This window comes from Heterodontus francisci, chromosome 35, assembly GCF_036365525.1.
Source record: "Heterodontus francisci isolate sHetFra1 chromosome 35, sHetFra1.hap1, whole genome shotgun sequence".
In the NCBI taxonomy this organism is placed as follows: domain Eukaryota; kingdom Metazoa; phylum Chordata; class Chondrichthyes; order Heterodontiformes; family Heterodontidae; genus Heterodontus; species Heterodontus francisci.
Window position 1 is genome coordinate 34,084,822 of NC_090405.1, and position 24,334 is coordinate 34,109,155.

General features: G+C 43.7%; 1 protein-coding gene across 1 annotated transcript; it reads left to right on the forward strand.

The window, feature by feature from the left end:
• The first annotated feature begins 126 nt into the window (after positions 1-126).
• LOC137350474 (dnaJ homolog subfamily A member 4-like) lies at positions 127-23,876 on the forward strand. Its single transcript, XM_068015123.1, has 8 exons — positions 127-270; positions 490-628; positions 12,249-12,429; positions 14,760-14,864; positions 15,733-15,960; positions 16,047-16,277; positions 23,114-23,214; positions 23,297-23,876. The coding sequence occupies exons 2-8, from the start codon at positions 497-499 to the stop codon at positions 23,507-23,509; spliced, it is 1,191 nt and encodes a 396-aa protein (XP_067871224.1). The 5' UTR covers positions 127-270; positions 490-496; the 3' UTR covers positions 23,510-23,876.
• Positions 23,877-24,334: the final 458 nt, after the last annotated feature.

Consider the following 24,334-nt stretch of genomic DNA (forward strand, 5'->3'; position numbering starts at 1 on the left):
GCGGGGCGGAGAGGGCATGAGCTGGTGATCAGGGCGCAGTGGAAGTCCGGAGGGGGCGGGGCGGGGCGGGGCGGGGCGGTGGAAGTCCGGAGGGGGCGGGGCGGGGCGGGGCGGGGCGGTGGAAGTCCGGAGGGGGCGGGGCAGCAAAAGTCGATCTAGAATCTTCTGCCAGCTCGGGGATAAATTCCCGGTGCTTGGTTACTGGTGTATTTGGTGATAGCTTACTTCAAATCATAACAATATCTGTCTGCTTGTGATGAAATATTAACGGTGGGTGTTTATACCGGGGCTGCAGGGAGATAACTGCATCATAATGGTAGTGACAGTGTAATTGTGAACAATATTAACCTCGCTGGGGGTTATTACTGCCATTGGTGGCTCTTGAGATATTTCATTTCCATCCTGGAGTAAGAACATTGTTCATGTCTTTTTAAAAAATAACTGAATGAGCATGTTGTAAAAGGTTTACTTTTTCATTTATTTTTTTAGGGTAGCAATGGTGAAAGAAACGGCTTATTATGATATCCTGGGTGTTAAACCCAACGCCCTTTCGGAGGAGATCAAGAAGGCATATCGGAAACTCGCCCTGAAATATCACCCCGACAAAAACCCGGACGAAGGGGAAAGGGTAAGAGAGAGAAATAGAGATGACCGTGTATTTGTTGTATAGAAGTTTCCAGAACATTCAAGGGCTTTCTTTCCACCGCTTACCGTGGACAGTGAGTTAACACTGGGGCATGAAACCCACAACAGTCTTAACCTTAGTCCCATCAAACAGACTTTCACACTGGATTTTCACCTGAGGATATGCAAAATGAGTATGTAGGTTCTGAATGTAATGTGCTCTGCTGAACTGAGCAACTGCTTGCATTTATATAGTGCCTTTAATGTAGGCATTTCACAGGAGTGTAATGAAACATTTGAGACTGAGCCTCATAAAAATGTAAGGGGGTGACCAAAAGCTTGGTTGGAGAAGGAGATTTTGTGGAGTGCTGTAAAGGGAGGAGGAGGAGGGGAGGGGAGGGGAGGGGGGGGAAGAGAGAGAGAGAGAGAAAAGCAGAGAAGTTTATGGAGGGAATTCCAGAGCTTAGGGTCTTGGCAGCTGAAAGCATAGTCCCCAATAATGGAATGAATAAAACTGGGGATGCTCAAGAGGTCAGAATTGGAGGAGTGCAGATATCTTTGAGGTTGTGGGGCTTGGAAGATTAGAGATAGGGAGGGGGTGAGACGTGGAGGGATTTGGAAACCAGGAGGAGAGTTTTAAAATCAAGGCATTACTTGACTGGGAGTTAGTGTAGGTCAGCGAGCACGGGGATGGCTGAAGGGGACTTTGTGTACTTAAGGACACTGTCAGTAGAGTCTTGAATGACCTACAATATATGAAGGGTAGAACTAGCTAGGAGTATGTTGGAATAGTGAAGTCTAGAGGTAATAAAGGCATAAATCAGGGGTTCAGCAGCAGATGAGCTGAGGCAGGGGAAAGGTTGGGCAATGTTAAAGGTGGAATAGGATGTCTTGATGTGATTGGAAGTTCATCTTGAATTCAAATGACACCAAGGTTAAGTCTGGTTTAGTCTCACGCTGTGGCCAGGGATGAAGTTGGTTGCTAGGGCATGGAGTTTGGAGTGGGGACGGAAAACAATGGTCTTTGTAATATTTAATTGGAGGAAATTTTTGGTTATCCAATACTAAGAAATATAGAGACAGTGGACGAGTCGAGAGAGGTGGTGGTGAGGTATAGCTGGGTGTTGTCAGCATACATGTGGAAACTGTCATGTTTTTGGATGATACTGAGCGGCAGAATGTAGATGAGCAGTAGGAGGCAGTTGAGGATAGATCCTTGAGGGAATTGAAGCCCAAGATCAGCTGTGATCGTATTGAATGGTGGAGCAGGCTCAATGGGCCATATGGTCAACGTCTGCTCCTATTCTTGTGGACATTAGTGGTAATGGTACAGGAGCAGGAAGAGAAGTCATTGCATGTGATTCTTTGGCTGAGATTAGATGGATAAGAATGGAACCAAACAAGAACAGTCCCACCCAGTTGAACATTAGTGGAGTGATGTTGGGGCAGAATTTCATGGTCGACCATGTCAAAAGACAAGGAGGAGTTGTTTACCTTTGTCACAGTATACAGTGTCCTCAGTACCTAGCTCTACGGCAGCGAGGCCTGGACAACGTATGTCAGCCAGGAGCGACATCTCAATTCATTCCATCTTCGCTGCCTCCGGAGAATCCTTGGCATCAGGTGGCAGGACCATATCTCCAACACAGAAGTCCTCGAGGTGGCCAACATCCCCAGCATATACACCCTACTGAGCCAGCGGCGCTTGAGATGGCTTGGCCATGTGAGCCGCATGGAAGATGGCAGGATCCCCAAGGACACATTGTACAGCAAGCTCGTCACTGGTATCAGACCCACCGGCCGTCCATGTCTCCGCTTTAAAGATGTCTGCAAACGCGACATGAAGTCCTGTGACATTGATCACGTCGTGGGAGTCAGTTGCCAGTGATTGCCAGAACTGGCAGACAGCCATAAAGGCGGGGCTAAAGTGTGGCGAGTCAGAGACTTAGCAGTTGGCAGGAAAAAAGACAGAAGTGCAGGGGGAGAGCTAACTGTGTAACAGCCCTGACAACCAATTTTATCTGCAGCACCTGTGGAAGAGTCTGTCACTCTAGAATTGGCCTTTATAGCCACTCCAGGCGCTGCTTCATGAACAACTGACCACCTCCAGGTGCTTGCCCATCATTGTCTCTCGAGACCAGGAGGCCAAAGAAGAAGAAGAAGAAGAAGAAGACTAGGATGTTATTTATGACTTTGGTAAGAACTGTTTTGGAACTATGATGGAGTGGAATCCTGATTGGAGGGATTAAAGATGAAGTCCCAAGAAAGATGGTCATGGATTTGGGAGGTGAAAACCTGAGTTAGTGAAGGAAAGGGAAGTTGGAGATGGGGTGGTAATTTGCACGGAAGGAGGGTGCCAAGGGTTTTTTTTGTGAAGAGTTGATAGGCTAGAAGGAGAAGAATTTGAGGGGAGAGAACCATTAATATCAGTAAACGTAGGAGTCAGGAAGGGAAATTGGGTGGCCAGCAGTTTAGTGGGAATAGAGTTTAGAGAGCAAGAGGTGGGTCTCATGGGCAAATTGAACTTGAGCATGAAGGCAGACTAGAGAGAAACTTGGCTGAAAAGATATGTACAATCCCTTTTTAAAGCTTTTCCACTAAAGTATATAGTGTTCCAATTTATAAGCATATAACTATTTAAATAGATCTTGATTGGTCATTTTGTTTTTAAAAAATATATATTTTAACAACACCATTGTGTGACAAAAGTTGTCCTGCATTCTCTGCACTGCTAGAGCTGACCTGCAGATGGTTGGGAAAACCACACAGTAGGATGCACTCCCCACCTGCTATTTCACTGAAATTGAAACCAGCTGTTAAGCTTCCTGTGCTGCTTCTACCCTCTCCCCCACAGTCTTCTCTTCGACCACTAATCTCTCTCCAGGCTATGTCCTGCCCTAGTCTTGAACCCAAACCCCTACACACAAGAACACAAGAAATGAGCAGAAGTAGACCATATGGCCCATCGAGCCTGCTCTGCCATTCAATACGACCATGGCTGATCTTGGGCTTCAATTCCACTTTCCTGCCTGCTCCCCATATCCCTTGATTCTCTGCAAGACTAAAAATCTATCTATCCCAGTCTTAAATGTATTCAATGATGGAGCATCCACAACCCTCTGGGATAGAGAATTCCAAAGATTCACAACCCTTTTGAGTGAAGTAATTTCTCTTCATCTCAGTCCTGAATGATTGACCCCTTATCCTGAGACTGTCCATGTTCTAGATTCCCTGACCAGTGGGAACAATCTCTCGGCTTCTACCCTATCAAGTAAAAGCCTGCTGCCCAACCTGGACCTGACAACATGTCGGTCGGGTCGCTCTTTCGGGGTTGGGTCAGTCCGGGTCAAACACACAGTAAGTATTGCATTTTTGTTCTGCTGGTAAGTGTCAAAAGTTGAAAAGCCTACCTGAGCTGGGAGTCCGGGACGTCGAGGGAAACTGAGTCCGCACAGTGACTGAGCGTCTCTAAGACATTGTGCTCATGCCGCAGATTTGGAGTTGGAAGGTAGGTAATGTGAACATTCTGGTGATTGGGTCGGGCGCGAGGGAAAAAAATCGAGGGGTTCGGGTCGGTGTTTTTTTTCCTGACCTGAGCAAGCCTTTACGATCAAGTCCTTTCAGAATCTAGTATGTCTCAATTGGATCGCTTCTCATTCTTCTAAACTCCAGAGAATATAGGTCCAATTTACTCAGCCTCTCATCATAGGACAACCCCTTATTCAGGGACCAATTTAGTAAATCTTTGGACTGCCTCCAATGCAAGTATATACTTAAAAGTGGAGACCAAAACACACACTATTCCAGGTGTGGTCTCACCAAAGCCCTTTACAGTTTTAGTAAGACTACTTTATTCCTGTATTCCAATCCCCTTGCAATAAAGGCCAACATGCCATTTGTCTTCCTAATAGCCTGCTGCACCTACATGTTAACTTTGTGTCTTCCTTTTAACAGTATACACAAGTGTCTCTGAACATCAACGCTGACCAGTTTCATACCTTTTTTAAAAAAAAAATTCTGCTTTTCTATCTATGACCAAAGTGAACAACTTCACACTTCCCTACATTATACTCTATTTGCCATCTTGTTGTCCACTCACTTAACCTGTCTATCTCTTTGCAGCCTCTCTACATGCCCCCCTGCAGCTTACCTTGCCACTAAGCTTTGTATCATCAGCAAACTTTGATACAATACTGTCTCTTCATCCAAGTCATTAATATAGTGTAAATAGCTGAGGCCCTAGCACTGATCCTTGCAGCATCCCACTATTACTGCCTGCCAACTTGAAAATGCCCCATTTATGCCCACTTTCTGCTTCCTGTCTGTTAATCAATACTCTATCCACACTAATATATTACTCCCAACGCCGTGAGCCCTTACCTTGCCTATTATTTATGTAGCACCTAATTGAATGCCTTTTGAAAATCGAGGTATACTACATCTACTGGTTCCTCTTTATCTACGCTACTAGTTACATCCTCAAAAAAACTCTAAATTTGTCAAACAGGATCTCTCTTTAGTAAAGCCATGTTTACTTGTTCTAATCATACTATGCTTTTCCAAGTGCAATGTTAAGACTTCTTTAATAATTTCCAGCATCTTCCCAATGACTGACAGGTTAACTGGCCTGTAGTTCCCTGTTTTCTCTCTACCTCCTTTCTTGAAAAGCAGCGTAACATTTGCCAATTCCCAATCTGATGATTTGATGTTTGTTCAAATTGGGATTGTGTGTGACTTGAAGATGATGGTGTCCCCCTGCACCTGCTGTCTTCGTGAAGATGCTGCCAAAGAACTCTGGGCAAATTGTTGCATTGCATCCTGTAGTTAGAACATACTGCAGACATGACATGCTGATAGTGGATGATTAGGATAATGAGTGAAGTAATGATCAGGCAGACTTGTCCTGGATGGTGTTAAGTTTCTTTTGTTGTAGCTGCACTTTCATAGACAAATGAAGGGTCTTCATCACACTCATGACTTCTACCATGTAGGTGGTAGACTTTGACTCACTTCCTGACTCTTCAATCAGTGCAAAAATACATCTGACCTGCAAGTAGCTATGACATGTGATTGGTCCAGTTGCATTCCTGGTCAGTGTTGACCACCAGGATGTTAATGGGGCACTCATTTGATGGTCATTAATTGGCACTTGGGTAGTGTGAATGTTACTTGCTGGCCAGCTCACTGTGAGCAGGCACGGGGTGCTCTATCATCTGAGGAATTGTGAATGTCAATCAACAGACCCATTTCTAACCTTGTGATGAAGCACCTAAGATCTAGGTCTAGATGGCTACTATGGAGAACACTTGTAATGTCCTGAGGCTGAGATAATTAACCTCCAGCTATCACAACCAGCTTCCTTTTATGCCAGGTCTGACTCCAGCCACTAGAGAGTGTTCTCCTAATCCCCATTGGCCAGTTTTACCAGGGCTCCTTGGTGCTATATTCAGTCCATTGGTTCCTTAACGTCTGGACCAGTCACTGGTGCCTTACTTCTGGCATCCAGCTTTTGCGACTGTTTCCACTCAGGAGTAGAATGCTCTGTTTGGGTTCTGCTAGGATCATTGGTGAGTAAGTGCAATTTAATGGCACTTGATGTTGACTCCTCCTATCACTTTGGGAGTGGACTAGAGCAGTAATTGACTGGGTTGAATTTGTCCTACTTTTTGTGGCTAGGACCTTTTTTTTTTTTAAAGCTCTACAATCAGATTTCCATCCCTGCCACAGCACCAAAATGGCCTCACCAATGTTCAAAATGAAATCTATGACTGTAGTATTATTGCTTCTCGTCCTCTAACTTTGAAACAGTTAGCCACACCATCCTCCTCCAATACCTCTCCTTAGTTGCCTATCTTTGCAGGACTGGCCCTGCTTGGTTCAGTTCTTTATCTGCCCAATCATAACTAGAACATCTCCAGTAATGGTTTCTCTTTTTGTCTCTGCACTATTGCTTCCAGAATCTACAAGGGAATCCTTGTTCCCCTCTTCTTTCTCAGTTACATACTGCCCCTTGGTAACAATATCTGCAGACTTGGTCAATTCCCACATATAGGCTGATACTTAGCTCAACTGCCTTTGTCAAACTGACATTCAGGGCTAAATTGTACCCTAGTTGGACGGGAGCTGTCCACTGACTGAAAAGTCGGCGGGAAACCCGCCTCCGCCTGGCCTGGGGTGAATCTGGACTGCATTTTGCGGTCCCCAGGCCTTTAATGGTCTGAGGCGGGACTTCCACCTCATTGGCCAGCGGCTCCATGAGGCTGGAAGTCCTGCCTAAATCAGTGGGCCAGCAGCTCTTAGTCCCAGCAGCAGCACCAGGAGCAGTGGCCACTACTGGGAGTACAATCCAGCTTTGAGAAGAGCAGGAAGGACGGCCCTGGGAAAAGTTTTTTTTTTTTTTTTTTTTGGGGGGGGGGGGCCTTGCCGGTGGTGGTGGTTGGGCACCAGTGAGGCAAGGGTGGTCAATTTTTGGGTGGGGGGGGGGTGGGGTTGGCGTGTTGGGGCATCCCTCTGTTGGACAGGGTGCTGGCTGTTAACTGGCCACTTAAGGGCCTTGATTGGCCTGGGGTGGGCAGGCCGGTTGCCGCTGCCACCTGTGTAAAATGGCGGGAGCAGGTCAAGAAGGGCCCCCAAACCTCCCAATCCATTTTATGCCCCCTCCCTGCTACCGACCTGTGCGTGCGTGTGATTTCACATGTTGGGAGTACAGAGGCCATGTACGATTTGCACTGTCAAGGGGTGGCTCTGAATAAAAGTACTCGAATGTATGTGCAGGGAAAAGATTAGGTAGGACACGACAGTGGTGAAGTCGCACTAACATTTCTAATTTCTATGCTATATGACTGCCACAGCCTTTCCACCAGCTACAAGTCAGGAGTGTGATGGAATACTGTACACTTGCCTGGATGAGTGCAGCTTTATCAACATTCAACACCATCCAGGACAAAGCCGCCTTCTTGACTGACACCTCGTGCACCATCTCAAACATTCACTCCCTCCACCACCAGCATACTGTGATTGCAGTGTGCATTATATAATATACACTACAACAACTTGACAAAGCTTCTTTGACAACACGGGGACAGAAGCTGCATGGGAAAACCAGCACCTCCAAGTCCTGTACCATCCTGACTTGCATAGAATAGGAAATGGGAGCAGGACTAAGCCATTCAGCCCCTTGAGCTCTGCCATTCAAATAGATCATGGCTGATTTTTACCTCCACGTCATTTTCCCACACTATCCTCCGCCCTTGATGCCTTTATTGTCTATTATCGATGTCTGTCACGAAGAAAGACCCTCCACAGCCCTCTGGAGTAGAGAATTCCAAAGATTCAGCACCTCCTGAGTGAAGAAATTCCTCCTCATCTCTGTCGTAAATGGCCTACTCCTTTTATTCTGAGACTGTGTCCCGGTTATAGATACACCAGCCAGGGGAAATATTCTTCCTGCATCTACCCTGTCAAGCCATGTAAGAATTTTGTATGTTTCAATGAGATCATTCTTTTAAACTCTAGAGAAGAACAAAGAAAATTACAGCACAGGAACAGGCCCTTCGGCCCTCCAAGCCTACGCCGATCCAGATCCTCTATCTAAAGCTGTCGCCTATTTTCTAAGGGTCTGTATCTCTTTACTTCCTGCCCATTCATGTATCTATCTAGATACATCTTAAAAGACGCTATCGTGCCCACGTCTACCACCTCCACTGGCAACGCGTTCCAGGCACCCACCACCCTCTGCGTAAAGAACTTTCCACGCATATCCCCCCTAAACTTTTCCCCTTTCACTTTGAACTCGTGTCCCCTAGTAATTGAATCCCCCACTCTGGGGGGAAAAAGCTTCTTGCTATCCAACCTGTCTATACCTCTCATGATTTTGTACACCTTAATCAGGTCCCCCCTCAACCACTGTCTTTCTAATGAAAATAATCCTAATCTACTCGACCTCTCTTCATAGCTAGCGCCCTCCATACCAGGCAACATCCTGGTGAACCTCCTCTGCACCCTCTCCAAAGCATCCACATCCTTTTGGTAATGTGGCGACCAGAACTGCACGCAGTATTCCAAATGTGGCCGAACCAAAGTCCTATACAACTGTAACATGACCTGCCAACTCCTGTACTCAATACCCTGTCCGATGAAGGAAAGCATGCCGTATGCCTTCTTGACCACTCTATTGACCTGCGTTGCCACCTTCAGGGAACAATGGACCTGAACACCCAAATCTCTCTGTACATCAATTTTCCCCAGGACTTTTCCATTTACTGTATAGTTCACTCTTGAATTGGATCTTCCAAAATGCAACACCTCGCATTTGCCCGGATTGAACTCCATCTGCCATTTCTCTGCCCAACTCTCCAATCTATCTATATTCTGCTGTATTCTCTGACAGTCCCCTTCACTATCTGCTACTCCACCAATCTTAGTGTCGTCTGCAAACTTGCTAATCAGACCACCTATACTTTCCTCCAAATCATTTATGTATATCACAAACAGTGGTCCCAGCACGGATCCCTGTGGAACACCACTAGTTACACGTCTCCATTTTGAGAAACTCCCTTCCACTGCTACTCTGTCTCCTGTTGCCCAGCCAGTTCTTTATCCATCTAGCTAGTACACCTTGGATCCCATGCGCCTTCACTTTCTCCATCAGCCTACCATGGGGAACCTTATCAAACGCCTTACTGAAGTCCATGTATATGACATCTACAGCCCTTCCCTCATCAACTTTGTCACTTCCTCAAAGAATTCTATTAAGTTGGTAAGACATGACCTTCCCTGCACAAAACCATGTTGCCTATCACTGATAAGCCCATTTTCTTCCAAATGGGAATAGATCCTATCCCTCAGTATCTTCTCCAGCAGCTTCCCTACCATTGACGTCAGGCTCACCGGTCTATAATTACCTGGATTATCCCTGCTACCCTTCTTAAACAAGGGGACAACATTAGCAATTCTCCAGTCCTCTGGGACCTCGCTCGTGTTTAAGGATGTTGCAAAGATATCTGTTAAGGCCCCAGCTATTTCCTCTCTCGCTTCCCTCAGTAACCTGGGATAGATCCCATCCGGACCTGGGGACTTGTCCACCTTAATGCCTTTTAGAATACCCAACACTTCCTCCCTCCTTATGCCGACTTGACCGAGAGTAATCAAACATCTGTCCCTAACCTCAACATCTGTCATGTCCCTCTCCTCGGTGAATACCGATGCAAAGTACTCGTTTAGAATCTCACCCATTTTCTCTGACTCCACGCATAACTTTCTTCCTTTGTCCTTGAGTGGGCCAATCCTTTCTCTAGTTACCCTCTTGCTCCTTATACATGAATAAAAGAATACAGAGCCAGCTTCCTCAATCTCTCCTCATAGGACAATCCCACCATCCCAGGAATTAGTCTGGTAAACCTTCACTGTACACAATGGCAAGTATATCCTGCTTTGGGTAAGGAGGCCAAAAATGTACATAATGCTCCAGGTGCAGTCTCACCAAGGCTCTGTATAATTGCAGCAAGACTTTACTCCTGTACTCAAATCCTCTTGCAATAAAGGCCAACGTACGATTTGTCTTCCCATCGCTTGCTGTATCTGCAGGTTAGCTTTTAGTGACTTATGAATAAGGATACCCAGGTCCCTTTGGGCATCAACACTTCCCAATCTCTCTCCATTTAAGAAATACTCTGCATTTCTGTTTTTCCGACCAAAGTGGATATCTTCACATTTTTTCACATTATATTCCATCTGCCATTTTCTTGCCCACTCACTGAACCTAAGTCCCCTTGAAGCCTCCTTGCATACTCCTCAATTTGCATTCCCACCTAGCTTTCTGTCATCAGCAAACTAGGAAATATTGCATTTGGTCCTTTTTTTATTAAGTCATTTATATAGATTGTGAACCGCTGTGGCCCCAGCACTGATCTTCGCAGTACCTCACTAGTAACAGCCTGCCATCCTGTGAATGACCTGTTTTATTTCCACTCTGTTTTCTGTCCATTAACCAATTCTCAATCCATACCAGTATATTTTCCCCAATCCCATATGCTCTTAATTTTGTTTACTAACCTCTTGAATGGGACTTTATCAAAAGCCTTCTGAAAATCCACTGGTTCTCCTTTTATCTGTTACAAGTAATATCCTCATTAAAAAAAACTCCAACAGGCTTGTCAAACATGATTTCTTTTCTTTTCCTAAATCCACATTGACTCTGCCCAGTCCTACCATTATTTTCTAAGTGTTCAGTTATCACATCCTTTTATAATAGATTTTAGCAGTTTTCCCCAATACTGATGTCAGGCTAACGGGTCTGTAGTTCCCCATTTTCTCTCTCCCTCTTTTTCTTAAATAGTGGGGTTAACATTTGCTCCCTTCCAATCTACAGGAACTATTCCAGAATTTCTAAAATTTTGGAAAATGAATTTTGGAACTACATTGTTGCTAGATAAAAATCTTGGAATTCCTTCCCTAATAACACTCTGGGTGTATCTACACATGGACTGCAATGGTTCAAGAAGGTAGCTCGTTGCCACCTTATTAAGGGCAGTTAGGGATGGACAATAAATGCTGACCTTGCCAGCGATGCCCATATCCAGTGAATGAATATTTTAAAAAAAAATACACCTGACCCTTCAGAACGAAATTTCTTTGAAAGCTGGAACTGCCTTGATATTTAGGGGTGGGAGTTTTTTAAGCCAATGGATTGGGTCAAAAGCAGATGCTTTAAATTGTATGTTAAAAATTATTTTGTTAATATTTGTGTTTGATGTCCCAGTTAAGTTTTCAATGGACCAGTGGCTAACCTAACTTCATGTTTCACATGGCAACATCTGCTATTGATGAGAACTATTTTAAAGGCTCAGTGGTATCCTTGGTCACGAAACCAACTTGGAAGGTCAAACTGTATGAATGGCAGACCATGAGAACCTGGAGTTTGAATCTTTTTATTTTAAACTGTGCTATGGTTCCTTTTGTGTCTTTTAATTTTTTTCTTTGAGTCGTGCTTCACGTTGCTGATTTTAGTGAGTTATGATCTGTTACTAAATCTTCCTTATGAGCAGTCACAAAGAAACTCTGCAGATTTTTTTCCTTGCTCTACAAAACGGCATCGTTTGTTCTCTACTACATTTTTTTTTTTTTTGTTAACATCAGCTAACTTGTTCAGTAACATTAAGTGTAAATAACCAAGATTACCCAATAATCTGGGCAGTTCTTTTATTTAACTTAATTGAAGAACTCCTTTAGAGAGCAGTATCCCAGTTAAATGTTTTAATGTGGTCCTCAGTAAGGTTTTCCCAAATTGTCTCTTTTTGGAAGTGTATCTCACCCAGTGTTCTTTAACTCTGGAGTTCAAGGCTCTTTTGGATATTGCCAACTTCCTTTTGTGGAAGTAATTTAAAATAATTAATATTTTATTCTGAAACAGTGGCTTTTTATGAATGAGTTACTTGGGAAAATCAGTAACAGTTTTCAGAGGATTTTTCCCCAAATCAGATGTTGTAAGCTCCTTCATAGGAGAAATTAACTTAGTCTTTTTTGTTGAATTCTTTATTTAGTGATGTTAGAAATGTTTACAGTTGCAGTAAATAATTCACATTTTTTTGTTTATTTCTACTTTTTTTATTTGCTTCTTTTAATAGTTCAAGCTTATATCACAAGCCTATGAGGTTTTGTCAGACCCTAAGAAGCGAGACCTCTATGACCAAGGTGGCGAACAAGCCATTAAGGAAGGAGGAGTAGGGGGTGGTGGTTTCTCCTCGCCCATGGACATCTTCGACATGTTCTTTGGTGGTGGTGGCAGAATGCAAAGGGAGAAAAGAGGTACATGAAGTCATTTCCCTAGCTCAATAGAGGTTTGTGGCAGGGAAGAAACTTCACATGGAAAAATATGCATTATGCTAGTAGAAAGACCGGCTGGAAAGCAATTGTGTGCTATGTCATATTTTTCATACAAGATGAACTTGCAGTCTAGATGATAAAATACAAGGTTGTGCCTACAGTTTCCATGTATGCTGATTTAGTCTGGAAGTACCATTTAAAGGGAGATTCTGGGTGGAGGATAGATAATCTCCCAGAAGGAAAAAGGTCAAACTGGCCTCACGCTCTGCTTTCCATGTTTTGTCAAACTACTCTTTAGTGAGTGATCAAACAGTGCATTTAAGAATTTCCATTGAGAGTTAGTGTTTTACAGTCATAATCATTTATGGCACAGAAGGAGGTCACTCAGCCCATTTGAGTCCATACCCGCTGTCCACGGAGCAATGCAGTCAGTCCCACTCCCCAGATCTTTTTTTTTTCCCCCATAGCCATGCCAGTCTATTTCTCTCAGGTGGCCATCTATAACCTCCCCTTGAAGTTATTGATCGTCTCTGCTTCCAGCACCTTTTTGGCCAGCAAGTTCCAGGTCATTAGGACCTGTTCATATTCCCTCTGAATCTTTTGCCCAAAACTTTCAGTCTGTATCCACTAGGCCTTGTACAATTTGTTAATGGGAAATTTTTCCTTGTCTAACTTATCTAAGCCTGTCACAATCTTGTATATTTCCATCAAATCTATGCCTCAAACTCCTTTTTGTTCTAAGGTGAACCAACCCAGCTTTTCCAAACTAACCTTGTAACTATAATCCTCCATCCCTGGCACCATTCTGTTTAAATCTCCTCTGCACCCTGTCAAGGATCCTCAACATCCTTCCTGAAGTGTGGTGACCAGAACTGGACACTGTACTCTAATTTGGGGCCCTAACCATAGCTTTATAAAAGTTAAGCATAACTTCCCTGTTTTGCTCAATGCCGCTATTTATGAAGCCTCAGATCTCATATGCTTTATGAACCATTCTCTCAAATGCCCTGCCATTTTCAAAGATCTGTGCCCATGCACCCCCAGATCCCACTGTTTCTGCAAATGCTTTAGAACTGTGCCATTAAGTATATATTGCCTCTCCCTATTCCTTCTGCCAAAATGCATCATCTCGCACTTGTCAGTATTAAATTCCAGAATGATTAGTCTAATGCACAACCATAGAGTGATATTGTGAGTCTTCTAACCATTTGATATTGAGACTTCAAGACTTATCTTGCGATGGTGTGTCTGAATTGTGAGTACTATCTTTTGAGTGCATTCGGCAGTGATCCATCCAGCAAGCAGTAGTAATTTGATTAGAGATACAGCACTGAAACAGGCCCTTCGGCCCACCGAGTCTGTGCCGACCATCAACCACCCATTTATACTAATCCTACATTCCTACCAAACATCCCCATCTGTCCCTATATTTCCCTACCACCTACCTATACTAGTGACAATTTATAATGGCCAATTTACCTACCAACAAGTCTTTTGGCTTGTGGGAGGAAACAGGAGCACCCGGAGAAAACCCACGCAGACACAGGGAGAACTTGCAAACTCCACACAGGCAGTACCCGGAATCGAACCCGGGTCCCTGGAGCTGTGAGGCTGCAGTGCTAACCACTGTGCCGCCCTAAATTCAATAGTTATTTAAATCTACTTGGTCTTTTAACTTTCAGGCATGGTAATTTTAGATAGTGAAAACAGGAAAGGAGCTATTGTATAAACATTGCTTATGTTAGTTTGCTTGAGTGTGTTGCTTTTCTGCCTTTCAGTGATGATCTCTCAAGATCATACGATAAAATTAGGAGCTGAACTAAACTGAAGAGTTCTGTGTTTGATCTCTGGGCATTCCCATACTTTTGCACTCTTGAGACATGGGAATCTAGTTTCACCTACAGAAGTATCCTGAAATATGGAAACAAGTAAAACTATTTTCTCTTTAAGAAACCCAAAATGCAATAACTATCTGGCTGACAAAAGATAGTGTTGGCTTACTGCATATAGTTGGAAAGTAGTGAGGAGCATGAAGATAACTTGAGCACTTTTTTTCCTGTTATGTTTTCACACCAGTCCCATATAACCCATTGACTTTTTTTTATCCTCAGTCAACCTCCTTGAACTCTATGGCCAACTATCAAATTGTATGTCTGCAAAATAATTTAACTCAACTTTGTGTTAACTTAATCTCATCATTAAATTTGCTTAAAAATACAGTTCTAAAATGATGTTTAAACATGTAAACTTGAAATCAGCATTTGTGTATATATTTCCACATGTGCTGACTGCATTGTCTTATTTCTATCTAGGCAAGGATGTTGTGCACCAGTTAGCTGTTTCACTTGAAGATCTTTACAATGGAGCCACAAGGAAGCTGGCATTGAAGAAAAATGTAATTTGTGACAAGTGCGATGGTGAATATAAAAAGTTCATTAAAAAACTTTTAAGAGGAAGCTGGGCTGAAGCAGTAGCATGAAATAACTCATCATATTGGAGGGGAAAAACTGGTTAACAGTTTCAGAAAAAGCTGACAACTCAAAATGGTCTTGTATACCATCTTCGTTTGACAGATGGTGTATAAGGCAGGTTTGTTTCTAGAACAGTGGAATAAGTTCTGTGCTGGGGAAGCTCTACAGATGCTTCATCTAATCAGAACAGCTAGCAAAGTCTTCACAAAAAAAAAAGGAGGAAATTAAACTAATGAGATCAGGGGGAGGTTTGCAGCACTCGGGAGGTGGGGGGGGGTGGAATATAGTGAAGGACAATATGATCTAACAGCAAACTTGGGCAGGGTTGAAGAGGACGTTATGGAGAAACATACCTTTTGTACATAGGAGAAAAATTAGATTATGGTGAAGGAAAGAATAAGAAGAAGCTAAATGGGAAAAGGGTACTAGAGTATTAATAGGCTGGGTTGTACTGTTTGTTTATATGTTGTGCAGAGCATTAGAAATAGTTGAGGAACTAGAGACATTAATTTGAATGAGGGAACATGGCAGTTAGCATATGTTGTAGCATTCTACTTTTACCAGTATAGTAACCACTTGGAGCTTAGAGGCTAAGGTAATTTAGGAGGCATTGGACAACAAAAGAGCCACAAATAAATCTTCATTAAATGAGCTAGAGTAACTGGAAAGCAATAATGCATTGTATATTTTAAAAAGCTCTATTCCCTGTATAAACTGTTTGTTTAGATTTCTACACTACTATACTACCATGTATGACAGAGGAAAAAAGGTTCAATTCACTTTCATTTTGCCTTTTTCTTTTGTGTAAAAACAGGTTGTGGAGGCAAGAAAGGAGCTGTGGAAAAATGTTCAAACTGCAAAGGCAGAGGGATTGAAATCCATGTCCAACAAATTGGACCTGGAATGGTGCAGCAGATTCAAACAATGTGCTCAGAATGCCACGGGCAGGGTGAACAGATTAATCCAAAAGACCGATGCAAGAATTGTAATGGACGCAAAATTGTAAAAGAGAGAAAAATACTAGAAGTTTATGTAGACAAAGGTAAATTAAGATGAGAAAGGAAATTGTGATGTTTGATCTCCAGTTCTGTAAAATGATTTTATTAATGACTCATGAAATTACTTCAGGTATGCAAGATGGGCAGAAGATAACATTCCGTGGGGAGGGGGATCAGGAGCCTGGATTAGAACCTGGTGATGTCATCATTGTACTTGATCAAAAGGACCATGACATATTCCGAAGACATGGAAATGACTTGGTGACAAAAATGGAAATCCTGCTCGTGGAAGCTTTATGTGGTTTCAAACGAACAATAGGAACACTTGACAAAAGGACACTTCTGATTACATCAAAACCAGGTTACTGTCAAAGAAAATACCATTTCTCTTCTAGCAGTATATAAAAGTTCTAAAGCAATGAATCCTAATATTACTGAAAGCTCCATTAACCACCTCCAGATTTGATTTGGCAGAATTATACTATTTTCTATTTCAAATAGTCCTTTTAAAATGCACTTGGAATAATCTAGTGCAGAAACAGTATTTAAAATATTTGAGTTCTATTGACTTGCTGTGCAAAACTTTTACAAAAAATGTTTTTTTTTAATTTATCTTGTTTCCACTGGTCCCTGAGACAGTAACAATCTGGTCATCACTTACTTAATCAGAATGCTTAGCAATTTTTAAAGCCTCTCATCAAGCTACCTTCTAAAAATTTTAGTTGGAGGTGGGGGAATGTTGACCTTTTACATCTCCTGACTACTCCCTGGCAACATCCCATGTAACTTTTTTTTTTTTCCATTTGATTTTTATAACTGGATATTCAGAACTATATAAAATACTCCTTTTTTGCATTAAAAAGTTCTTGTATTAAATTCAACATGACAGCACCTTGTCTGTTTCTAGATACATAAACTAACATTTTATTTACATTCTTGTGGCTTTATCTATTTCTGCCTTTAATTTTTAATGACCTGTGTATCTATGTATACGTGTGCTTCTTTATGCCGTTTTTAAGGATTACATCCTTCCCCCTATTACTACCAAATGTATTGACATTTTCCTATATTTGAACTGCATCTGCCTCCTATACTAACCGTGATCTTTGCAATCTTTCACAATCCTAGTCAAAATTTGCCATGCCACCTATTTGGTGTCTCAGTTCAGATCATTAATTTATTCTCTAGTAGTTCATTGTTTTTGAAGTTTTTTTATTTAAATAACACAGCAGAGTGGGAATTTGAATTAACAGGCTGAATTTTGTGGAGCAGGCAAGGGGGGAAAACCCTGCTTTAGGTCCTTGGAGTCCCACCCCAGCTTTATTTAACATCACCAGGTCCCACCTTCAACAGCTGCCAGTAGCTCAGTATTATCAGCAGTACCACTATTGGTACTACAGGAGGCCCTGGACCCCAGGTAAGTGTGGTGGGATCTCTGGGGCCAGTCTGGTGGTTTGAGGGGGGCGGGGGGGGGAGCATTGTTTGCAGAGTGGTGGTCTTGGCTTCTGGGGGCCCCCCAAAACTGCAGTTGGTGTCATTCCAGCAGCAGTAGGAAGAGGCCCTTAGTGTCTATTAATTGGCATCTGAGTGGGAAGGCCAAAGCACTCCCAACTTTATTATGGGCGACAGGCATTCCACCCCCTGTCTTCCATCACTATTCTATAGGTTCCCTGCCTCCGATCCTGTTTCCTGGGAGCCCATAAACCTCTGCCCAATAAGTGCAGCTGTATAGTAGGTATAGAGACAGGGTGAACGGCTGGCAATCCGGGAAAGGACTGCTGATGACCCTGCCAGTTGTGGCCAAGCTTGGAAGGCCACATGGCTATGTTCGGGGAGCCCGTCCACGGCGACGATCAGGAGGAAGACCGGCCACATGGTCCCGGCAGCGGCTCCCAGATCCCGATCCCAGTAGTAGTACACCATTGTAAAAGGGATAATGGTGGGAGCTGATGCAATGTTTTACTACCTGCAACCCCTCCCCCACCCCCCCTGCTCCCAGCTCTCCCCCCTTGCACCATCTTCCCCTCGCACCCCCTTCCCCTGCACCCCTCTCCCCTACCCCCTGCAGCCCACCTCCCAGCTCCCCCCGCATCCCCTTCCCTCCACCCGTTCCCACCGCACTCCTCCTCGCACCGGCATCCACCTACCCCTGTGTAGGGGCCCCAACAACCCCACTGCCATGTGGGCGTCTCGGGAGAGACCAAGGCTAGGGGAGTAAACCCTAACAGAAAATCCGGAGCAGAACCCTGAAGGCGGTCATGTGTCACCTTTTGGCATGTTTCTGGCAGTTCCTTCAGCCATATTGGTGCCAAACGTCATGCTCTGCACTCCTTTGGACCCCACCAGGAAGGCCGAGAGGGGGGTTTTGATGCTTGGGCAACTCACAACCGCCCAGGCATACGCCTTGGAGAGGTCACTCCATAGTCTCCTCACAGCGACCAAATCAACACTGAAGGCAGCAGTTACGGGTTATAAGTCCAGCTCAATTGACGTAGAGATTGGGCGCCACGGGTTGCCTTTGTCGGTGGGAGAGGTCATCGCATCTCACTGGACAGCTACCGCACGCCTCAAACCGGGCAGCCCCAGGTCAGTAAGGTTCTGTCCCGCCACAGTTCACCTGCTTCAATGGGTGCTTGGAGCTCAGGGTCATTGCCCGATAAGTGGACTGTAACACTGCACCAAACAGCATGACCAAAAAAGGAAAGCAGGTACCAGCCCTTCGTTTTGCAAGCTGGAACGTCAGAACTATGCGTCCTGGCCTGTCGGAAGACTTTGCACAAATCAACGATTCTCGGAAGACCGCCATCATCAACAACAAGCTCAGTAGACTCAATGTGGACATTGCAGCACTTCCGGAGACACGCCTCCCTGCGAGCGGATCTCTAAGAGAGCAAGACTACACCTTCTTCTGGCAGGGTAGGGATCCTGAAGAACCAAGACAGCACGGAGTGGGCTTCGCCATCAGAAACTCTTTACTCAGCATGATAGAGCCACCCTCAAATGGTTCAGAATGCATACTGTCCATCCGACTGTTCACCGCCTCTGGTCTAGTACACCTACTCAGCATCTATGCTCCAACACTCTGCTCCCCACCTGAAGTTAAAGACCAGTTCTATGAGGAACTCCATAATATCATTTGTAGCATCCCCAACACTGAACACCTATTCCTGCTGGGGGACTTTAATGCCAGGGTTGGAGCCGACCATGACTCATGGCCTTCCTGCCTTGGGTGCTATGGCATTGGAAGGATGAATGAGAATGGACAGACTGCTTGAGTTGTGTACCTATCAAAACCTCTGCATCACCAACTCATTCTTTCTCACTAAACCCTGTCACCAGGTTTCTTGGAGGCACCCAAGATCACGTCGTTGGCACCAGCTGGACCTCATCGTCACAAGGCGAGCCTCTTTAAACAGTGTTCAAATCACACGCAGCTTCCACAGTGCAGACTGCGACACCGACCACTCCCTGGTGTGCAACAAGGTTAGCCTCAAACCAAAGAAGCTGCATCACTCCAAGCAGAAGGGCCGCCCGCGCATCAACACTAGCAGAATTTCTCATCCACAGCTGTTACGCAAGTTTCTAAATTCACTTGAAAAAGCCCTCCAAAACACTCCCACAGGGGATGTAGGGACCAAGTGGGCCCACATTAGAGACACCATCTATGACTCAGCAATGACCACCTATGGCAATTGTGTGAAGCGGAATGCAGACTGGTTTCAATCTCATTTTGAAGAGCTGGAACCTGTCATAGCCGCTAAGCGCATTGCACTGCTGAACTACAAGAAAGCCCCCAGCGAGTTAACATCCATAGCACTAAAAGCTGCCAGAAGTGCTGCACAAAGAACAGCCAGGCGCTGCGCAAATGACTACTGGCAACACCTATGCAGTCATATTCAGCTGGCCTCTGCCACAGGAAATATCAGAGGGATGTGTGATGGAATTGAGAGCGCTTTTGGGCCAACCGTCAAGAAGATTGCCCCACTCAAATCTAAATCAGGGGACACAATCACTGACCAACGCAAGCAAATGGACCACTGGGTGGAACACTACCTAGAACTGTACTCCAGGGAAAATGATGTCACTGAGACCGCCCTCAATGCAACCCTGTCTCTGCCAGTCATGGATTAGCTGGGCGTACAGCCAACAAAATCAGAACTCAGTGATGCCATCGATTCTGTAGCCAGCGGAAAAGCCCCTGGGCATTACCCCTGAAATCATCAAGAATGCCAAACCTGCTATACTTTCAGCTCTGCACGAACTGCTTTGCCTGTGCTGAAATGAGGGAGCAGTACCACAGGACATGCGCGATGCCAATATCATCACCCTCTATGAGAACAAGGGTGACCGCGGTGACTGCAACAACTACCATGGAATCTCCCTGCTCAGCATAGTGGGGAAAGTCTTCGCTCGTGTCACTTTAAACAGGCTCCAGAAGCTGGCTGGGCGTGTCTACCCTGAGGCACAGTGTGGCTTTCGAGCAGAGAGATCTACCATTGACATGCTGTTCTCCCTTTGCCAGCTACAGGGGAAATGCTGTGAACAACAGATGCCCCTCTACATTGCTTTCATTGATCTCACCCAAAGCCTTTGACCTCGTCAGCAGAAGCGGTCTCCTCTTCAGACTACTAGAAAAGATTGGATGCCCACCAAAGCTACTAAGTATCATCACCTCATTCCATGACAATATGAAAGGCACAATTCAGCATAGCGGCACCTCATCAGACCCCTTTCCTATCTTGAGTGGCGTGAAACAGGGCTGTGTTCTCGCACCCACACTTTTTGGGATTTTCTTCTCCCTGCTGCTCTCACATGCGTTCAAGTCTTCAGAAGAAGGAATTTTCCTCCACACAAGATCAGGGGGCAGGTTGTTCAACCTTGCCCGTCTAAGAGCGAAGTCCAAAGTATGGAAAGTCCTCATCAGAGAACTCCTCTTTGCTGACAATGCTGCATTAACATCTCTCACTGAAGAGTGTCTACAGAGACTCATCGACAGGTTTGCGGCTGCCTGCAATGAATTTGGCCTAACCATCAGCCTCAAGAAAATGAACATCATGGGACAGGACGTCAGAAATGCCTCATCTATCAATATCGGCGACCACACTCTGGAAGTGGTTCAAGAGATCACCTACCTAGGCTCAACTATCACCAGTAACCTGTCTCTCGATGCAGAATTCAACAAGCGCATGGGAAAGGCTTCCTCTGCTATGTCCAGACTGGCCGAGAGAGTGTGGGAAAATGGCGCACTGACACAGACACAAGTCCAAGTGTATCAAGCCTGTGTCCTCTGTACCTTGCTCTATGGCAGCGAGGCCTGGACAACGTACGTCAGCCAAGAGTGACGTCTCAATTCATTTCATCTTCGCTGCCTCCGGAAAATCCTTGGCATCAGGTGGCAGAACCGTATCTCCAACACAGAAGTCCTCGAGGCAGCCAACATCGCCAGCATATACACCCTACTAAGCCAACGGCGCCTGAGATGGCTTGGCCATGTGAGCCGCATGAAAGATGGCAGGATCCCCAAGGACACATTGTACAGCGAGCTCGTCGCTGGTATCAGACCCACCGGCCGTCCATGTCTCCGCTTTAAAGACGTCTGCAAACGCGACATGAAGTCCTGTGACATTGATCACAAGTCGTGGGAGTCAGTTGCCAGTGATCACCAGAGCTGGTGGGCAACCATAAAGGCGGGGCTGAAGCGTGGCGAGTCGAAGAGACTTGGCTGTTGGCAGGAAAAAAGACAGAAGCGCAAGGAGAGCCAACTGTGTAAAAGCGCCGACAACCAAGTTTATCTGCAGCACCTGTGGAAGAGTCTGTCACTCTAGAATTGGCCTTTATTGCCACTCCAGGCGCTTACCCATTGTCTCTCGAGACAAGGAGGCCAAAGAAGAAGAAAAGATAGTCGGTTAAAGCACTCCAACTCTGCAGAGCACCACTTCTTCTCTCTGGTCTGAGAAACTTGATTTTTTTTTTTACATGCTTTCTAGCCACATCCTTGCAATTCTATGTGCCATTATCTTTGCCATCAATGCTTTTTAAAAATCCATAAAACCAAATTTTCTGCATTTCCTTTTATCCTGTTCATAAGAATTATTTAGTTTGAAGTATAGCCTGCCTTTAAGAAATTTGTGCTGACTGGCTTTGATTAACTCTGGTTTCTCTAAGTGCTTAGTGATTTCATCCCACATTTTATAGATTCTAAGGCTATAGTCTTCCAGTCTCTTGCAGTAACTTTAGCAGATGTAGCCTTTACAGCCATTTACATTGTTTCTCCAGGGCTTCCATCAAAATGACAACAGGAGATCAGGAAATCTACCTCTGCAGTTTACAATAACAGAAGGAAGACTAACTGGCTGATTTAATGTTCTGGTTTATCTCTGTTTCCTTTTTATGGAAGAGGGATGTTCGCCTAGCCATTCTCTCTAGTCCTCTGGCATAATTTCTCTTTCCAAAGACTTAAGATTGTAAACAGCCTTTGTTCTCTCGATGCTTACATACAAGGACCCAATCAGATATTTAAACAAAAGTATTAAGTGTTATGGAACCAAGGCTAGTAGATAGTGTTAAGATACAATGAACCATGATCTGATTAAATGGCCTGTTCTTTTTTTTTTTTTTGTTCCTAGGTATTGTCTTTCTGAATAATGAGCTCTGCAACCTTGACCCATTTGGTGGTTCTAGTATCCCAAAATTAATTACCTTTTTGAAAACCTAGACAAAATACATTGAAAAAATACTTATGCCATTCTTCCATTGTCTATGTGATTGCCTACTCCTTTATCATTGCTAGTGACCTAGACAAGACTTTTTAAACTAAATATTTCTCATACTTTTTTGTAGATATATGTACATAGTGTCCTGGCTTTCTTAATCTGCCCTGTAAGAATTTAAAATTTGGAACTGAAGAAAAAATTCATCTGTCTCTTCATCCAAGAAACTTCAGCCTTCAATATATTCCCTCTTTTTCTTTTCTATAGTATGATTTTCCTGTCCAGTTTAGACCAGCAATGAGGCATATTTTATAGTTTTTTTTTTTTGTTGCTTTCATTCAATCTGGACAAGATCTTTTATTTTGCTAATATACTTTTTCTAATCTAGTACCCTTTTCCTCTTACCTTTTTTAAAGGATCAATAAAATGTTGTACCAAATGGTTTTAATGTTCATTTTACTTTGAACCTGAATTTTTATCTCTTTAGGTGAAGTTATAAAAGTCGGAAGCCTTAAATGTGTTCTTAATGAAGGTATGCCTATTTACAGAGATCCATTTGAGAAAGGACTGCTGATCATTCAATTCTCAGTAAGTATTACCACAGAATATTATGGTTACTGAAGATAGGATTTATGATTTTTGTGTAGTTATGTTCTTGCCTCATCTGCAGGTGAAGTTTCCACCATATGGTTGGATTCCACCACAAAACTTGGCTGTGTTGGAGGATCTGCTTCCGCCACGTCAAGAGTTAATGATCACTGATGACATGGAACTGGTGGAGTTAACAGAATGTGTCTCGGAAGAGCAACATCGAGGTTATAGGGAAGAAGCATATGAGGAAGACCAAAAGCTTAGAGGAGGTGTTCAATGTCAAACATCCTAAAACAGTGGGTGGCTAGTGTTAAAAAATAGATTCTGTAATGCATTGAAACTATTTATTAAAGCATTGCATTGGTTATCCATTAAAGAGAGCATTATAATCGCTTATGCATCATATAAAGTAGTACTTGTCTTTTTTTGTTTTTGGTGAATACCTACTAGTTTTGTTACCTAAATTTATCCTGTATTTAGATGTACTGAAGCACTTTGTCTTGGTTATCCCGTGTTTGATGTATTTCGGTCCATGCTGCAACACCAATATCTAAATTGAAGAATATGGATATCAACATATGCTGATTTTATCACTGTGTACTTTTGTCATCTCTGGTGTTGCTTATAAGATGAGTAATGTTTCATTTTTCTTTTCTAATAAAATTGGACCTTGAAAACTGATTACTTTCTATATATGTAGGCCACGGTTATTAAAATAATGCACTGTTGGCAAAAAAAAACCTATGCCTTTAAAAAATAACAAATGCACTATCTTTTGACCATCATGCAAGCTTGCTAATTATATAGCATCTTAACATAGTCATCCTAGTGTGCTTCACAGAAGACAGTGACAAGAGAAGAGGGTAGGGGAAGTGACTAAGCATAGCTGAAGACATTAACATTTTGGAGGGAAGTGGGAGAGAGAGCAAGGCAGAGAGGTTTAGGCAGATGCTTGCAGCATATGGACCCAAGGTTTTTGAAGACCCTGATGAAGTACTGGAGGAGAGAAATAGAAGGGACCAAATATATTGATGACTTTACATGTTGTCTAGTCAGGTTTTTAATCACAAGAAAATTTATAGGAGCATTGTTGTTGGAACAAGCTTTTGATAGCATC